We start from the raw sequence: 17323 nt of genomic DNA, 5'->3' as shown, positions 1-17323 counted from the left end.
ACTTATCGCAAGGCCTTTGGCAATTTTAAGATAGCCAAGACATCGCTGAATCCATTCGATCAAGGTTGCTCTCCTCGGACCTTGTACGAATAGATAATAATTTCAGCTGACTACTAGGGAATAAACATTGTAAGCAGCGTTCGTAACCATAGATCAATAGGTCCTCCGTCCAAGGATAAACCAAAGACTTCCAGTGCGTGGACAAGTAGCAAGGATCAAACGACAAGTGCGAGAAGAGTTAACAGGTTAAAAGCAACATCCCTGTCACTGATCGTTTGCTCCGTTCGACGGTATATTTTAAAGAGGCGCAACGACGAAACTGTGGTGTACAGTTTAATAGTCGCAACGATTCACACAGACAGTATAAACAGCCAAAAGGACGTCGCCTCGAGAATATACGTGTGCTGTAACGCGGCCGAATGCAGAAATATTTGATGTGGCCGTACGTGCCCGAAAATTCAATGCCAACCGCCTGCGAACGGACACGAATTTAATTGCATGGTAAACGCGACACGCGAGCTCGCGGGTAGAAATTGCCGAGAGAGCTGGAGAGAGAGCGTGAGAGCTAGAGAGAGCGAGTTGGAGGCGTTTCCATTAGAATTTTCGTGGTTCGACCCCCGCGATGGGTCGAATGAATGAAAACTCGATGGTACGGTCCGTCCCTGCGTTACCCTAGTCCTGGTCCCTAGTGCCTCGTCCGTGAATCGCTCAAGATCCAACCGGAAACGAGCCTTACGAGGACCACGATTGCCTCTATTTTCCTGAAAAAGTGCTCTCAAAAACGCGAGCAAGACTACCACTACTGCCGTTGCTGCTATGTATGTACCACTATTAACCCCTTCTCGTGTAATAACGAGTCGCACTCGTGACAGAATTTACTAAATACGAGTGTTATTATATACACGACCCTTCTTTCAGGTCGAAATACGACTCTATCCTTTTGTGATGAATCTTTAAACATTAACCTAATCGTGGACACGGAATAAATACATATATAATACCATTCTCTTTTAGGAAACAATTCAAGACGAAAAGGTAGTAAATATTCTATTGAAGAAACTCGGTAAGGGGTTAATAATACGTCTGTGTTGCATGTACGCGACACAAATATGGTCGGGAGTCAGCGCGTGCAAGACGACGTCTCTAACCCCGAAGAGCTTCGAAATTGCTGTGCGTCTTTCTGCGGTGTATCGTGTAATGTTTCGAAAGGGATATTCTCTCGAAAAGTAAGGGTAGGAATAGTAGAACGTAGGTCGAACGCGTTGAATTTCGGGAGCGCATACTGCGAGAGATATCGTCGATCGCAGAGGGTAATGAACCCCGCTGCTTTGTGTATCGGATCGTGATATACATAGAAAAATGAGAGCTTGTCGTCGCGATGGACTGTGTACTCGAGTTAAAGCCGAGGAATAACGATAGATTGGTGGTACTCACCGCAATGCAGTGAACTCCGCGGCAGTTTCGCTCGTAGGTGGTCGCGATCGTCGTGTAACGGGGGTTGAACGAGGGCTGGTGTTCGTGACAGGAACCACCGCATAACCAACAGTCACGTTTCGTATCGGCACATCGGAACGGTCACTTTCTCCGGCAAGGCACACACGGCTCAGTGTCTCTGGCGCGCAACGGGCCGTGTTTTCTTTCACGGGGGACGCGGGCCGCAGCCAACGAAACGCGGAATTACGGAGGATTTTTCGGGCTCGCCAGGGCCGTCGAATCGATGTGTGATGTTACACTTCCCAGCTGTCTTTTTTGATTCTGCGGATGTGCTCGCGGCCAACGACATCTGCCGGCGATCGCCTGAACCCGCGCCGTTCCCCCACCGAGTTACCGGGAACATTTAAACGGTCGATGACGATACGTCGCCCACCCTATCATCCGATCCTCCCATGAATCGTCTCGATTTTTCATCATTACTTCCACTAGAAAATAATAACCAGACCGTGTATTTTACGTATTCATTGTCGAAATGACTAGATGAAATTTAAAACGGCAGAAACACTCGACAAATTTTCACATATCTATCGGGCTTTGTCCGATTTTAGAATACGAATATTGTGAAGCGGTTAAATCAAGAAATACTATTATGATCTGCAGGTTTATTATTAGACTGTGATTTTTATTTTATATTTGTAAGCAGTAGGAAAGATGAAATGATTTAAAGATGCCAATTTCTTATTTACAGCGTGTTAACGTGATTAAAATAAGAACGAAATGCCTATTTGGCACAGACGAATTTTATTCTGCACAAAAAGATCCACGGTCTATTTATTATATATCATTTGAAAATACAAAGCTTACCTATAAGATCCTATAGGATCCTATAGAAGGTATACCTTCAATTTTCGTTTGTATATCTGATTTGTTTCAATATCAATCAATTTTTATATCAGTGAAGAAATAAACAAATTAACGAGAGCATTATGTGTTTGGCCAAAACGTGGTAGTAAATAAAGGCACAGTTTATCGATTGCAGTCAAAATTAAAAAATGGACAATCTCGTAAATGAAGAACATGAACGACAAAACAATTTAATTTTTAACGTAATGCAATCAAGGCGACGCATTTGTTGATAGAATACGTTGATTACAATGGTGCTTGTGAAAACAGTTCTTTGTTTAACGCTGCTGATTAAAAATCGGACGATTCTTGTCCAACAACCTGATACACGTATACAATTTCCCATTCGCTAAAATTATTAAAGAAAGAAATTTCAATTCGGCTCCTGTTTTTATTGTAACGAATAAAAAACACTACGTTTCAACAGAATCTGTGCAGTTTTTAATTAAAATGCTCCTGCGCTAGTTAGACCCGATTTTGATTCATGGAACAGTTAAAAGCGTCTATTACTATGAATTTGAAAACTCACTTTTGACATGTTTTGCATTTGAAACATGTTCTCCATATATGTCACAAATCTTTTAAAAGATTTGAATTCAACAGCCTTTTTAATTGTATTGCCATTTTCGAGGTTTTATTAAATAGTGCAGCGAAAACTTATAATTGCATGTAATATACATACATATATGAAATTAAAAATAATGCGAGGTACTGGAACTGCTGCAATACTCAGTTTTTACGGTACTTTTATAAATGCATAAATTGCAGCACAACTTTTGCTGATTTTTGCTGGTCATTGCGATGTTGAATTTGTTCAGAGCATAGTCGTATTTCAATGAGTCTATAAATGAAGAAATGTAAAAGATCTTGCAGATGAAAAGACCGTACTGGTAGACACCTTAATTAAGACTAATCATAGAATATTAACTGACTTCCTCGCATCCATGTGCAATTCTTCTTACTTACGTCGCGCACCTGCGTTCGCGTTTCGATCCCTTTGTCTCGTATCGGAGCGCACCGCAATCGATTAAAATGCGATTCTAGCCAAACAAACTTGTCTTTCTCATTATTTTTTCCTGTACTGTACTATCGCGTTGAGTCATAAATATAAATAATTTCCGTTTCAAGGAACAAATTTATTTCCATTTATTTTTGTACTCAAGGCAGTGGCGCACCCGTGGGGGGGAGCTAGGGGGCCAAGTCCACCCCCAAGAAAAAAATGTTTAGCTTCCAAAATTAAAATCGCGGAATAGCCCTGGGTACCGTTGACAGATATTTTGGCTAAAAAAAGAAAAGAAAAAGGTCATCTCGCAAAACCTAGGGCTGGGTTCAACTCGCCCCCCCCCCCCCCCCAAGATTACATCCTGGGTGCGACACTGACTCGAGGTCACCCGAAAGTCTTGACCTTGATTATTGCATCGATGACTGAAAAGTTTTTTCGATTATAATCAGTGTCCTTATGAAAAATATGAAAAACAATGGTGTGCTGAATTAGAACCGCGTTTTAGACGAATGCTGGACTGGTCCAATAAACAAACACCGTTACGCTTCGTGATAGAATTTATTTGCATGTATAGTCTCGTTTGCCACAGGCTCGTACAAGAACATTCAGTGATTTCGCGAGTTTCTTAATCGTAATGTTAGTACTTGGTACTTAAACGTTAAGATGCAAAACTTCGTCGGGTTTTGAATTAGTAAATAGTTATAATTGCATATAGCAAGGACGCGTTCCTTAAAAATGCCGTCGATCCTGTTGTAATCGGTACGTAACAAGGTTCGCGCGTGTCCCTGCACCTTTTATATTTACATACATATAGCGATCGAATGGAAGTGAATTCGAGCAGAATCGAGTCACGCGCACGTGCCCGAGTAAGTAGACAAATCCGTCGTGTGTATACAAGATTAAATAATCTTACAAGGAAGTTAAGTCGTTCTCTCCTTTCAACTTACAACTCCTTTACTTACAATTACAAAATCTTGCAAGGTGTTTCAACGAGCGTGATAAATACAATCGCAGGAAATTCGTTATTCGAGCTAGTAAACGAGATTAAAACGAACTGTTGGGCTGACGAAGCTTGAAACTAGATCCGTCAACCGGGTTAACGAAGGTGTGACTACAGTTTTGCTTGAATATTAGAAGATAGATTAAAAATCCTTAACGTGCTCGTAAAGACGAATACTACTGTATACGCCCTGGAGATCGCTTCTCCGTTTAGTATATAGTTATCCGTTTACAGATACACCATTGAATTATATATATATACATCATAATAAAACGTGAAATACACGAAATTCGAAGCAACCAGATTTAAGGCCACCAAATTTCTGTTATAATAATATTTATTATCTAACAGGACGTATCTGTTTACAATAAAATAAGCTGTACAAACAGGATGGAATGTTTCGTTAGCTTCGAGTGCTATACACCTTCTAGAATGTTTATTACATTCTTGGAATAGCTGTGTTACGGTATACCCTTGTTAGCGTCCCGTTTCCATCCTTATCCAGCTTCCATGGGTCGCATCCGACGGTGTACATATTACCCCTTTTCATCCCTGGCCAGGAGATCTTACGGAGTTGTTGACGAAGTAGCGTCTTGTCTTTCGAATTACACGCGACGCTAACGAGGGAATACTGTATCGTACAAAGTAGGCATTTACAAGGTCACATTAATCGCGGTGTTTTGCATTCAATTAACTGTATGCGTCGAATAGAACTTCTGATAACACAATCGAATATCTCAACATCTCCTATTTTTCTTCGTATATTGTCAAAATGTACAAATAGTTGAATTTCGTCGTTTAAGCAATTTTATATTTATCTTTACTTCATCTTACTTAATACTATACATGTACAACGACCTGATCAAAAATGTAGCTGTTACCAGACGTCCTTAGAAGAATGTACAAGAAGAACACTGTCCTATGTCCGAGTCAAATAAATCGCGTAACAGATACGTCTGCCTCGATAAAGAATTCCTACGTTCCCTATCACATTCCTGTATATTCTCTAAAATTAAACAACGTTTTTTTTCTTCTTTAAATAAATCGATTGGTCAACAAAATACAACAAAATATGTATAACACACTGACTATAATTCTTCTTGTCATACCTTCTAATAGCATAATTCATTTCTTTTAGAATCTTTTACCTTCTGATTTTCGTCAGCATATTTCCTTTTTTATCGGTACAATGTATTTCCTCGACTCTATTACCGTAATAGAAGATCTACAGAATAGTTTCTTAATTAAGTATTCAAATATATGTATTGTAGTTTTATGCAAAAGAAAGTATAATTTCATCGGTATAATTACTTACAGAAAGAAATACTAATCTTCTACTGTACATTCTTTTACAAAACATTGAAAAAGTTGAACTCTGCATGCGCGAGCTCCTCAAAATCAATGGCTTGCGGTCTCGGACAATGAAAATGTACAGTCGAAGTTCAAAAGCGTTAACGCGTTAAAATTTTTTTAAAATTACATAACATCATTGTATACAAGATAAACTCCTAAGTTTTGTTTTTAGAATTTCCTGTTCTTATTATCAGTTTTTTTTTTCAAGTGCTTTATAATTTTAAATGATATTTAAGTTTTCAAGTTTTGCGAACATACAGCGTTCGTTAGGTTCTCTCGGTAACATTTTTCGCCGAATCAACAAATTAGAATAAACAATAAATCGAACATCGGCTTAAAGTTATTTACAATCAATATCAGAATATTATTCTTCTATTATGGGCAACCGAAATATGTTCCGCAAAAAAATCCTTTGAAAGTGTAATAGTCAAAAATATGCGATTACATTTAAAAGGTGAACATGTTAATATAAATTGTAATTCGTCAATTGCTCAGACAGCATTCGAGATTATTTGTAAACGTTTCTGTTAAATACATTATTACAACTTTTTAAAAGTGCATTATGCATAAGGTTCTTTTGTATTACTGGTAACAATTATGTAATATTTAAACACACTTTTTCATTGATTTGTCTTAATGATGTAACTAGCAGTCAAGAGACACCTAAGTCCTTCGGAGTGCAGAAAAATGTTAATCCTGTTAAATAGTTAATCGTATTAGACAGTATACAGTGTATATATATATATATATGTATATCTCTATATCTATATATATACATATGTGTATATACATATGTATAAATATATAAACATATGCGCGTGTGTTTGGTTGTGTGTGTATGTGTATTATATTACAGATATTATCATAAAAAGGGGTATCTCGTGCTAATCCACTCCAGCAAACCCTTGAGAACCTTCGATTGCTTTTATTAATTTTTCCCTGAGTTGTTGATAACTTTCGTAAGGAGGCAGGTCGATACGATTAAAACTAGAAAGGGAATGTGAGACGTTAGATAGTGTCTAGATTCTTCATCAAAATTTCATTTGATTAAACTGACGACGTAGTAATAGTGCTGTTGCACCATTTAGTCGCATATCACGAAATTTGTGTACTCACCAAGTATGAGCCCTCGGATAGTTTTCCGGTGTACCCCATTTCTCAATTGTGAATAACTGTGGTCCGTTGCTACCGTAAATCTCTTTGAATCCGTTCATCGGTACACGCGAAGTACCGGTAACGAACTGCAGAAGTCTAGAGCGCATTTCGTTGCTAAATGAAAGAACTACCCGCCAGAACCACTGAACGACTATATGATTAGCGTGGTAATCCCCTTTGTACAAAGTATTCTGTTTCCAGTCTTTCACGTCAATGTGCTGAATACCACACATTAGCAACTCCAATTCATGCTCGTCAAATATTTTGACCAATGTCGGCGGAATAAGAGCATTAAATCCTTCGAGAAATGCATTCATCTGTTCCTGAACTCTTGACACGAACCGCCATTGTATAACTAAACTTATGTACTCATCTTTGTTCTCATCGTTTAGCGGTATATTAGCACCATCCGGTTTGAGTTCTCTCTGCGAAGTATGCCCAAAACTTTCTTCGTCGACGCAGAACGTCAGTTCCAATTCGCTGGGATCGTTTTCTTTGATCCACAACAACGAATTATAATACTCAGAATCAACGCTTTCCATGTCTTTCAAGTCGATAGATTTGCCCAACATCATCTTATAAAATGGCCGAATGAAAAAGGCTGCAATCAAACGAGTTTCCTTGTTATCTCATATTGCGTGTAATACGTACTCTATACTACGATATAATACGATCATATTTACCATCTAATAATTTTCCGTGGTAAACAGCCATACCCGCTATACGACCAATAAATTTGAAATAATTTAAATGTCCTTCATTGCACACACCCGAGAAAGGATTAATTTGTAAGGTATAGTTATCCCTGCGAATAGTTTAATCCCAATTAACACAGACCAACTACATCGTGCAAATGTTGACCTACCGCATAGCGCGCACACACACTTACGTGGCAGAGTATTCGAATAACCCGTAGTAAGGATTGAACATTTCTTTGGATAACAGGAAAAACCATTCTCGCGCAAGACCTCCGTAATCTAGACCAACTTCTCCTTCGAATTCGATCCACAACTTTGTTTTTAATATTTCCACCCTATTAACGAAGCTAATCCTGCGATAAGAATCTTCTAGGATATTATTCCGGCAAACCTTGATTTCGAATTTACTAGGAACATTGTTCTGAAAGGATAATTATTATCGCATGTAGAAAAAGTAATCGGACAAAGTGAATTCATCGCTTTGCATCAGGACATCTACTTACTGGCTTTATCAGCTGGGACTTGAGATACTGGTATTTTCGTTTGTAGTCTCTCGAATATGGAACAGCCTGTAAAAAATCCAAATAAAATAAAATGCTTGTGCGCGAAGTACCATATATTTAATCAATTTAATCTAGCAAATATTCCACATACCGGGCCAGCGATTTGAGGATTCGACATGCGTGGATCTTCCCATTGAGTTGTTCTTGTATCTGAAACGAAGTAAAGTATCCTATGATGAAACCGAACTTTTTATCGTTAGATGAAGATGTGAACACCTCACCAGCCAACTGTAGTGAACCGAAACTATACCGAAACACAAACATGAGTTAACTCGTGAGCGGTCCATAACGTTCGGAAACATGAACACGAATATATTCGAGCCCGGCGCGTAAAGCGTTAATAATCGAATTATAAAATACAGAATAATTTCTTTCAGTAACTTAAGACGCTTGTACACAAGAGGCAGGACCAGAATAGAACAGAACAAAGGATCGAATAGCAAGCACATCAACGATGACACTTACCAAACACACTGCAGAATCTACTATTCAACCAATCGCACAACGCAGTTCATTCGACAAACCAAGGATGGGCATTTTTGTCTCAATTGAGATAAAACCGTCCCCACCATAGCGCCCACTGTCCCCCACCAACATCCGCCGTTACCATGGAGGAAGAACGCGCTCCGCCCGTCGCGAGCAGTACGCAGGCCTCACGGATCGCTGCTCCGAAAAGCGCCACGTGCGCAGGCCTCGCGCATCGCGACGAAGGTGCGCGCTGCATGAATGAGAGGTTGGTGGGAGAAGCAGGCGTTTGAGGGGCCCCTACCGTGCCCATCATTGCATGTCTACACTGAAGCAATATCGAACATCTTTTTGTCGATATAAAAAGAAGAAGGTAACAAGAGGTAACAAAAAGTTGCTCGATGTTGCTTCAATGTGGACATAAATAAAATCGATAAAATGAAAACGCACTATGATCAATGAAAAATATTCTTCCATCGGTGTGTACTCTCTCTTCCCATCCTTCAGGCAAAGGTCCAAGTTGATCCATATCGCTTCTCGGTGTTGTAGATGGAGCAATGTGATTAGGAATCGAACTTGGACGTCCGGTTCGAGGATCGATCCATGTTGTTGTCCTCGAATAATGATCAATGAAGAAGACCCTACCATTTGGAGCTGTTTGCATACCCCATCCTGGTGGTAGTCCCTCCAAATGGCTGAATTCAGGAACGGTGGGTTTTGGACTTTCAATCTGTGCATTGAAGTAACAACATGTTTGCAAATAATTCAGCATACCAATTAATTCTCATTAAGGATCGTACTCGCCTGTTCGGACGAACGCCTAGAACCAGCTGGACTGTCCACGTTATCGTCACTCTGTAAACGTAACGTCAAAATATGTATTAAAAAATGATTACATTCGTGCCCAAATAAAGGCTATCGCTCATGTAACAGAACAACTGATCAGCATTGGACCAGCATTGACATATTCACATTATTTACATGTAACAACATTTGTCACAGCATGTAACAATATCGATTTAACAACAACAGTACGACATCGACGCTCCTCTTTTTTTGCTCTTCCCTTTTTCTGATAGTATCAACAAGTCTATGCTGATCCTGTCGTTCGGGTGTGGTGCTGTTAGACGAGCGATGGCCTCAACGATACATTTACACAAATAGGCTGATTCAATGTTGCTAAACTAATGTGCAATATGAGAAAGTATCATACATTTTTATATCTCTTGAATTTGTTAATACGTTAAGGTCATTCTTTACAATGGAAATTAAACTGAACAAAGACATACCGTGTACTAGTTTCAAAAATAAAGAATAAAGTTTTGGATAAACATGCACAACAATCGCATCTTCGTAACAGAGAACCAAGAAGAAATACATATCGAGTATAAAGACGTGCACATCTGTTTTCATTCGCAAATATGTGATGAAATTTTATACTTAATATTCTGTGGAATATATAGTGATTTACAAACGAAATAACAGTGTACTTTGTGATAAATGCAATTTCTTGATATATATATATATTGATTTCAATTTAATGAAATAATAAGTATGTATATGAAAATATAAACAGAAGCATTGAAATTGAAACAGAACGTGTCTACATATATGGGTACCTGGTCTTCATATCCACTATGGTAGCCACGTTGATCAACAGAACGTCCAGAGTCTGAAGACGTATCCCCAATACCCCCTCCCCTATGATTCTCATTCTCATAATCTCTTGCTTCCGAATCTTCATCTTCCTCGCGGAGAACTTCACCATCCTTACACACACATGCACAAAATTGCTACATACTGCATGCCAATTATTCTCTTTTTTTTTTGTTAGAAATTGATTATATTGTCGAGTTAATTATGTTCATCATATTTATCGCTAGATAAATTATATTGATTAGTAAATCATTCTTATATATATATATATATATATTTTGTTACGGTATCAAGCTGTTATCATGGATGCATACTACAGCATCAGTCAGTCGTTAATCAATGCGCTATGTATTCATGGTTATTAGAAGCTGACCTACAGAAATAGATGATGCAATTAATGTATATGATCAATGTTCTGTTTGTATCCCTTTATGATGTTACACAGAAAGCATCCTGTAATTCAACCTTAATCTAATATACCTTGTACATTATTTTACGTTTCAATATGGAGAAAAATTCCATCTGCAACGATTTAGGTAGGCCCTACATATTTATATATTTTGTGCGTGTGTGTGTTTCTGTTTACACACATATGCCTAGCATGATTATATTAAAGACTCTGGGACAATACCTCCTCATAACATGGAGATTTGAAAGCAAAGAGGTACCGATTCTTCGACATTGTAATCTACGCAAACAACTGAACAATTCGTAACTAGAATTGAGTAAAATATACGACATAAAATAACGTGTAGAACGTATGTGTAAACAGAATTAATATTATACGAAATTAAGATAAAAAACAAATAACACACACTACATTTTCATATATATTACCAAAACTCCGTTTGATAGTATATATTCTAAAAATCGCTATATAAAATATTGTTTTGCTGCTTCCCTTTCTCTTTTTGTTCTCTACAATTCTTTCTTAGTTTGGGGGTGTTAGAGTGTTATTCATAGGTATCTACAAAAGCCGTGAACGTTACCTGATTAATCGAACTTCTGTGTCTGTTCTCATTATCTGCACTAATATGAAAACGTCGTTGAAATTCAGTGACTGCGGTACTGAAATTTCGTTCCACCGCCATATTTCCAGTGGGCGAAGTATTTCTGCAATTAGATTTTATGATTTTAAAAATGCACCGACTATTAGCTATAATCTCCTAACGCATAATATCTGCGACATACGATTCCGATGGTCGTTCCCACTGTGTAAATCTTGCTATATGATTAACATAATAGGTTCGTCCGTTTGCATCTTGTCTTTCTTCCCATCCTTGCGGTAAAGGTGGTAGTGGTGTATCGAAAACAACCTGGAAGGTATTTTGTATAATATTTTCTTCGTATGAAAGAACAACGTTAACCTTCGCAAATAATTAATACGAATCATAGTGTACACGTAACTGTCTGTGGAGGACGATTAGCATTTACCGGTTGTACCATTTCCCACCCCCCTGAGTCGGACGCCGCATCCCCATTGTCGTTCTCTGTTGTTGTCGAGTCCGAAATATACGCATGGTATAGATCCAACGTACCTTTTACTCTCGAACGCTGACTGGAATGAATTCTAGCCATATCCTCGTAAATTATTCATTTTGCATTCGCAAATCAAAGATAAGTAAATAAATATGTTTAATGAACGAAATATCGAAATCAGTGAGATGCAACCAATAAAATCGAATGAATAAATATAGACGAATTTAGTTAAAGCAATTTCGGATTAATGTGCACAAAATGAAATAGTAACAGTAAACAAATAATAAGAAGAAATAATAATTAATAAAAGAAGTTATATAAAAAGAGGAGTAGCTAAACAAATGAAACTTGCAAAAACATTTTGAAATATGTAGCTTTAAGCACACGTTAGACAAGTGCTTACCTACGTGGCCGAAGTAAATAACGTCTATTAGGAATAGTTTGACCTGCTTGCTCGTTTGGTAAATAATTTAATGGTAGCTCTACCCGTCCAAGAAAATCATCTCTTGTCAACCTATTCTCATCGAATACTTGCAGTACCAGTTTGTGTTCAACAGGTTTCACCTAAAGGATAACAAAAGTTTGTTGTAATCTTGTATATACAACCAAATTATACAGTAGAACCTCGATTAACCGGATCTTGATTATCCAGGGTCACAATCAACCATGGTCTCGCTTATCGGAGATCTCAATTATCCAGGATCTTCTGTTTACTAACACTACACGTTTGTATACATTGTATATGTATATATCTTCCGAGTCCCTTCTGTCAGAAAGATTATTGATGGTGAAAAGCTGGCATAACAAAGCCCTTATAGATTCGAAATTTAAAAAATAGAGAAAATATAAACAAATATGCGTTTAAATATGATCATATTATAAAGAGAAATATATTTTCAAAAATAGAATTTGCCCCTGGATCTCGATCATCCATCGGGTCTCGATTTATTCAGGCTGTTTGTCCCCCGATCAAACCGGTTAATCGAGGTCCTACTGTACAAGGACATTCTTGCGACTCTATTGACATAATGCTTGTACAACCTCTGTCAAGATAATCATTGTATATTATCGCCAGCATATGTTAATGATAAACTTACTCTAAATATAAATTCCTCTTCCCAAACAGGATTCAAAGTCTTTTTCTTAGTTTTTGTAAGCACAGAATCCACGGTCTGATTGCCAGTTACAGTATTCAAATCGACGCGCACGTAAGGATCGCTTGCACCAAAGATGTCTTTTTTTGCCAGTTGGTGCCCAGAGAGCACCTTTAGTCTCAGCTTTCTGGTAGTGTCATCTCCCTATTCGAGGCAAAAAGAAATTGTCATTTGATACCATCTTATTTTGGTGTATAATTGCAGAATTATTTTCTAGAAACATTTTCACAGTTCTTACGATCGAATTCATTTCGATTCTATCGTTATCGCGTGTTTATTTTAAAGGGGAATCGTTCGTGTTAAAAAAAACGATCTTCTAGTTTGTACGTATATGTATATCAATACATAAAGGAGTTGGTATTGACAAACGTGATTTGCGTTTCGAAGTAAATAATCGTTGAGCAGACAACAATATAGCTGATTCTTAAACACGGAAAACATGTTTTCCTGTACGGAATAGTGCCGTTAACAACAAAGTTCAAAAAAGTAAAACACCCTTCCTGAAGTCTATCAATCAAAAATCCAACCTGTACTTGTCAAACTGTCAAAATAGTTACGTACAGACTCCCCGTCAACACCGGATGGCGGATTATATCCGTAAACATGTTCCTCTGCCATTAACGTTATGTGTAATCAATTGGTTTCGAATCGTCGACTTCTGCTTCCTACAATTTAACGAGGTTCACAGATTCTTATATGCCATCAAGAAATCTATTTTGTCTTAACCCCTCTCCGTCGCTATTGCACGAACAAAACGGATATGACATACTCGCGCTTAAAGATGGCCGTCTTCCTCCAAAATATTTAAATATCGGCGTTTTCGTCCTATCCGATTTTCACGCATGTCAATCCGTTTTGGAGCACGAACAAATCATACGCGCGTCGTGAAATGACTGGTTTTTTATTTTCCATACATCGGAAACAACGAAGATTTCCAGAAAAGGGTGTAAATAGAACGTTCTTAATATCGTCGAAAGAAACACGTCGTTCCCAATGCGCCTGCGATCGCCGTTTCCAAATTTGCTTAAATAGTTGTCTTTCGACGTTGTACGCGGTGAGTTAAACACTCTCGACGAAACAACGAGAATTGAATTTTTAATGTGAACAGAAACATCCCTCGACGGTGTCGCAACGTCGTTTAATCGCTTAGATGTGTAGAATGTGATTCATATGCATTGGAGTGCACCTTACTCACAGAGTTGCTTGATTATCAAAGCATTGTCTTGGGATTGATACGGATTTCATGGTGACAACGATAAAGAGATTAAAACATTCTTTACAATAAACTTCAATTATTTTCTTAATCGAGCTAACAATAAAAAAGTCATAAGGAAACCATAGAAATAAATAATTTTCAAAGGGGATAACCGACAGGATACTGTGCAGTCTCAACACATAGAAAATAGTGTATTTATATTTACCACAGGTTCCGGCAGTGACACTCGTCCAGGTCTTGCATTAGCTCTTGATGCTCGAGATATGGGATGATCTTGGGAGTTGAACGAGTAAGACCGTTGCCGTTGTGGAGATAATTCTACGTCGGCATATATCGGGTAGGTCAAAGTCCCTGGCATCTTGAAGTCTGAATTTTGTATTGTTTTATGTATATGCAATATTTTACATGAATAGAACTTGTTGTATATATATTTAAATGAAATTCCGTATCTTCTAAAGTTAATACTTTTTTATGTAGATATTCTTTTGGTAGGTATTTTGTTGTTAAAACACTTCATGTACATTTATAAATCCACATATTGGAAGATCTGTGATGGAGATACCATTGTTTGTAGCACAGTTACACTGTTTTACGAAAACCATTGATTCACTATACACAAACTAAACAAAAACTCTCATTGAAATTATTATATATATATAAAGCACTCTGAAGATGTCACATATGCATAACTGTATTGTTTGTGAGTCTTGATAAATTATATATGTGCACCATAATTTATAATGAACTACTAATATATATTTTCTTTATGTTTAAGCTTTCGATAGGAGCGGTCTAACAATCTGCAGTCGTCTGTAGCTGCAAACACCTTACATTTCTTGGTGAATATTAAATGTGAAAAACATTCAAGATAAGAAAAGCGCTTTAAATCATTGACGCGATAACGAGAAGCATACTTGAGCAGGAAATTAACTATCACATTGAAAGTGTGACACACACTCAAGTAGCTGTTCTATGAACTATAATAAGATCAAATAAAAGGTATTTTCAAAATGATTAAAATGAAGACCGTATATTTACGATTACGATAAAAAATTTATTGCGCACGTATATTTATTAATATGTATTTCGAATAGTTTATCTTACTTGGTATTATGATAAAATTCTAAGATTTTCTTGATAATTCCAATTGATCCAAGTCTTGTATTCTTGCTATAGATACAGTGGCGCTCTCAATATTATTGCTATCCAACTTTTGCAATTGCGTCGAAAAGAGTCGCAATTGTTACGATAATGTAAATAATTTATGCGGAAATTTAACATGCGAATTTGTGACACGTCAGACGTGTACATTTAAGCTAGTGTAAAGTATATATTTCGTATCGTTCAGACAGAAATATACTTGTAAATATGTATATACTGTTATGGTTTAACGTAAAATTAAGGTGAGAATAGAGGGGATTGTAAAATGCATGCGATTTTATTGAACACTTTGCTTATCATTCTTTTTACCTCCGATATATAGGTTAACACGCAACGATCGAATGTAAACATACTTTCGTGCGAGTAGAATTTGTACAAATTAGAAAAATGTTACGAAGGCGGAAAGTTAATATTAAAACTGTTAAAGAACTGGATGCGTTTCCGAAAGTTCTCGAACCATATGTTGATAAAACTGTAGTTGGAGGGACTTGTAAGTTTCTTATTTACATGCACATGACTTGACAGCTTGTTTTTGAAATGTGTAACCATATAAACTTTTGTGTATTTGATTTACAGTTTCCATATTTACGATCTGCACAATTGCGTATTTAATTATAGCAGAAACAAATTACTACCTTGACAGCAGATTACAGTTTACATTTGAACCCGATACAGACATCGATGCAAAATTAAAAATAAATATTGATATAACAGTTGCAATGCCATGCGGTCGTATCGGTGCAGATGTTTTAGATTCCCTGAATCAAAATATGGTAGGTCATCAAACACTGGAAGAAGAAGATACCTGGTGGGAATTGACGCAAGAGCAGAGATCTCATTTCGAGGCTTTGAAGCACATGAATTCATACTTGAGAGAGGAATACCATGCCATTCATGAGCTATTATGGAAATCCAATCAAGTCACATTATATAGTGAAATGCCAAAGAGAATGCACGAGCCTAGTTACACGCCAAACGCGTGTCGTCTTCACGGCAGTTTACATGTAAATAAAGTTGCAGGAAATTTTCACATTACAGCAGGAAAGTCATTGTCTATTCCCAGAGGACATATTCACATTTCAGCTTTTATGACCGATAAACATTATAATTTTACTCATAGAATAAATAAATTTTCATTCGGAGGGCCTAGTCCAGGTATTGTTCATCCATTAGAGGGAGATGAAAAAATTGCAGATAATAGTAAGTTTCTATAGCAACCTATTAACTATAAATCTTCTAATAGACATGTTTGTTCAGAGTAAAAGTCTGTTTCAGATATGATTTTGTATCAGTATTTTGTGGAGGTAGTTCCCACCGATATACAAACTTTATTAAGCACATCTAAAACGTATCAGTACAGCGTGAAAGATCATCAAAGACCAATCGATCATCAAAAAGGATCTCATGGATCTCCAGGAATCTTTTTTAAATATGACATGAGCGCACTTAAGATAAAAGTTACTCAGCAACGTGATACAGTATGTCAATTTTTAGTGAAATTGTGTGCTACGATTGGAGGCATTTTTGTTACAAGTGGTAAATATTCCCTTTTCTGCATTACAGAAAATAACATTAACAGTATTTCCAATATGATCCATTTTTCTAGGATTGATGAAGAATGTTGTACAGAGCTTCTGGTACATTGTATATTGCAAGTTTCTGTCTCCTAAGGATGATAAAAATGATAGGAAATGTCCAAATTCCATTGGACAAAATCATAGAGTGCCTGGAACAGTAAATTTACTGCATGTTTCAGCACCCGAATGTATAGATATAATACTTAAGCCGCAACCAATCTAATTTTCTACAATCTTATAAGTATATAAAAGAATGCTATTAAATTCTTTGTTATGAAACAAAAAACTGCCACGAATGGTACATTTGTAATCATCTTGTACAGACCAATGAAAATAATAATTTTATATTCACGAGTTGTTTTCCTGTTCCTTCATAAAGCTGTTTTTACTATATACAAATGTATTATAATTTTTTATCAAAAATCCCGTAATATATAATTTAGTTGATTAAAGGATTTATCGTTCCGTATAAAAACATAAATGGTGCCAAAGTGGGAGAAACTTTG

The 17323-nt window shown here is 37.0% G+C and overlaps 3 protein-coding genes across 10 annotated transcripts in view; 1 reads left to right on the top strand and 2 right to left on the bottom strand.

The window, feature by feature from the left end:
• The window catches only part of Sema1a (semaphorin 1a), a 181099-nt gene extending 179333 nt beyond the window's left edge, over positions 1–1766 (bottom strand). For both annotated transcript variants that reach the window (XM_076423157.1, XM_076423158.1), the window contains exon 1: positions 1435–1766. The gene's annotated coding sequence lies outside the window, so the exon portion shown is untranslated. The remainder of the gene's footprint in view (positions 1–1434) is intronic.
• Positions 1767–3879: 2113 nt separating this feature from the next.
• Positions 3880–15343, bottom strand: Nedd4 (E3 ubiquitin-protein ligase Nedd4). Of its 7 annotated transcripts, none has more exons than XM_076423153.1 (16): positions 15184–15343; positions 14285–14445; positions 12807–13007; positions 12113–12273; positions 11638–11800; positions 11422–11546; positions 11220–11343; positions 10194–10343; positions 9379–9429; positions 9025–9304; positions 8201–8259; positions 8050–8115; positions 7738–7967; positions 7532–7653; positions 6810–7449; positions 3880–6680 (listed from the first exon to the last, which is right to left on the bottom strand). In XM_076423153.1, the coding sequence occupies exons 2-16, from the start codon at positions 14435–14437 to the stop codon at positions 6578–6580; spliced, it is 2628 nt and encodes an 875-aa protein (XP_076279268.1). In that variant the 5' UTR covers positions 14438–14445; positions 15184–15343; the 3' UTR covers positions 3880–6577. The 7 variants fall into 7 exon arrangements, with proteins under 7 accessions (XP_076279268.1, XP_076279266.1, XP_076279267.1 ...); XM_076423151.1 differs by having other exon boundaries at positions 14285–14699; positions 15184–15330; XM_076423152.1 differs by lacking the exon at positions 15184–15343 and adding an exon at positions 14545–14937.
• Positions 14936–17171, top strand: LOC143208620 (endoplasmic reticulum-Golgi intermediate compartment protein 2). Its single transcript, XM_076423170.1, has 6 exons — positions 14936–15078; positions 15256–15482; positions 15563–15730; positions 15817–16440; positions 16516–16776; positions 16847–17171. The coding sequence occupies exons 3-6, from the start codon at positions 15628–15630 to the stop codon at positions 17038–17040; spliced, it is 1182 nt and encodes a 393-aa protein (XP_076279285.1). The 5' UTR covers positions 14936–15078; positions 15256–15482; positions 15563–15627; the 3' UTR covers positions 17041–17171.
• The last annotated feature ends 152 nt before the right edge of the window (positions 17172–17323 follow it).

The sequence above is a fragment of the Lasioglossum baleicum genome, chromosome 5 (genome assembly GCF_051020765.1).
Source record: "Lasioglossum baleicum chromosome 5, iyLasBale1, whole genome shotgun sequence".
NCBI lineage: Eukaryota > Metazoa > Arthropoda > Insecta > Hymenoptera > Halictidae > Lasioglossum > Lasioglossum baleicum.
Note: the sequence above shows the minus strand (reverse complement) of the source record. Positions and strands in the feature narration are given on the sequence as shown.

What these genes read in the sequence shown, in the direction of transcription:
- Nedd4 (XM_076423153.1), bottom strand. Translation starts at nt 14,437, where the DNA reads ATGCCAGGGACTTTGACCTACCCGATATATGCCGACGTAGAATTATCT. An exon ending in ACAGAAGTTCGATTAATCAG is followed by an intron (nt 10,344 to 11,219) that starts GTAACGTTCACG and finishes TGTGTGTGTAAG; the next exon opens with GATGGTGAAGTTCTCCGCGA. An exon ending in TTATTCGAATACTCTGCCAC is followed by an intron (nt 7,654 to 7,737) that starts GTAAGTGTGTGT and finishes AACTATTCGCAG; the next exon opens with GGATAACTATACCTTACAAA.
- LOC143208620 (XM_076423170.1), top strand. Translation starts at nt 15,628, where the DNA reads ATGTTACGAAGGCGGAAAGTTAATATTAAAACTGTTAAAGAACTGGAT. An exon ending in TGAAAAAATTGCAGATAATA is followed by an intron (nt 16,441 to 16,515) that starts GTAAGTTTCTAT and finishes AGTCTGTTTCAG; the next exon opens with ATATGATTTTGTATCAGTAT. An exon ending in AGGCATTTTTGTTACAAGTG is followed by an intron (nt 16,777 to 16,846) that starts GTAAATATTCCC and finishes CCATTTTTCTAG; the next exon opens with GATTGATGAAGAATGTTGTA.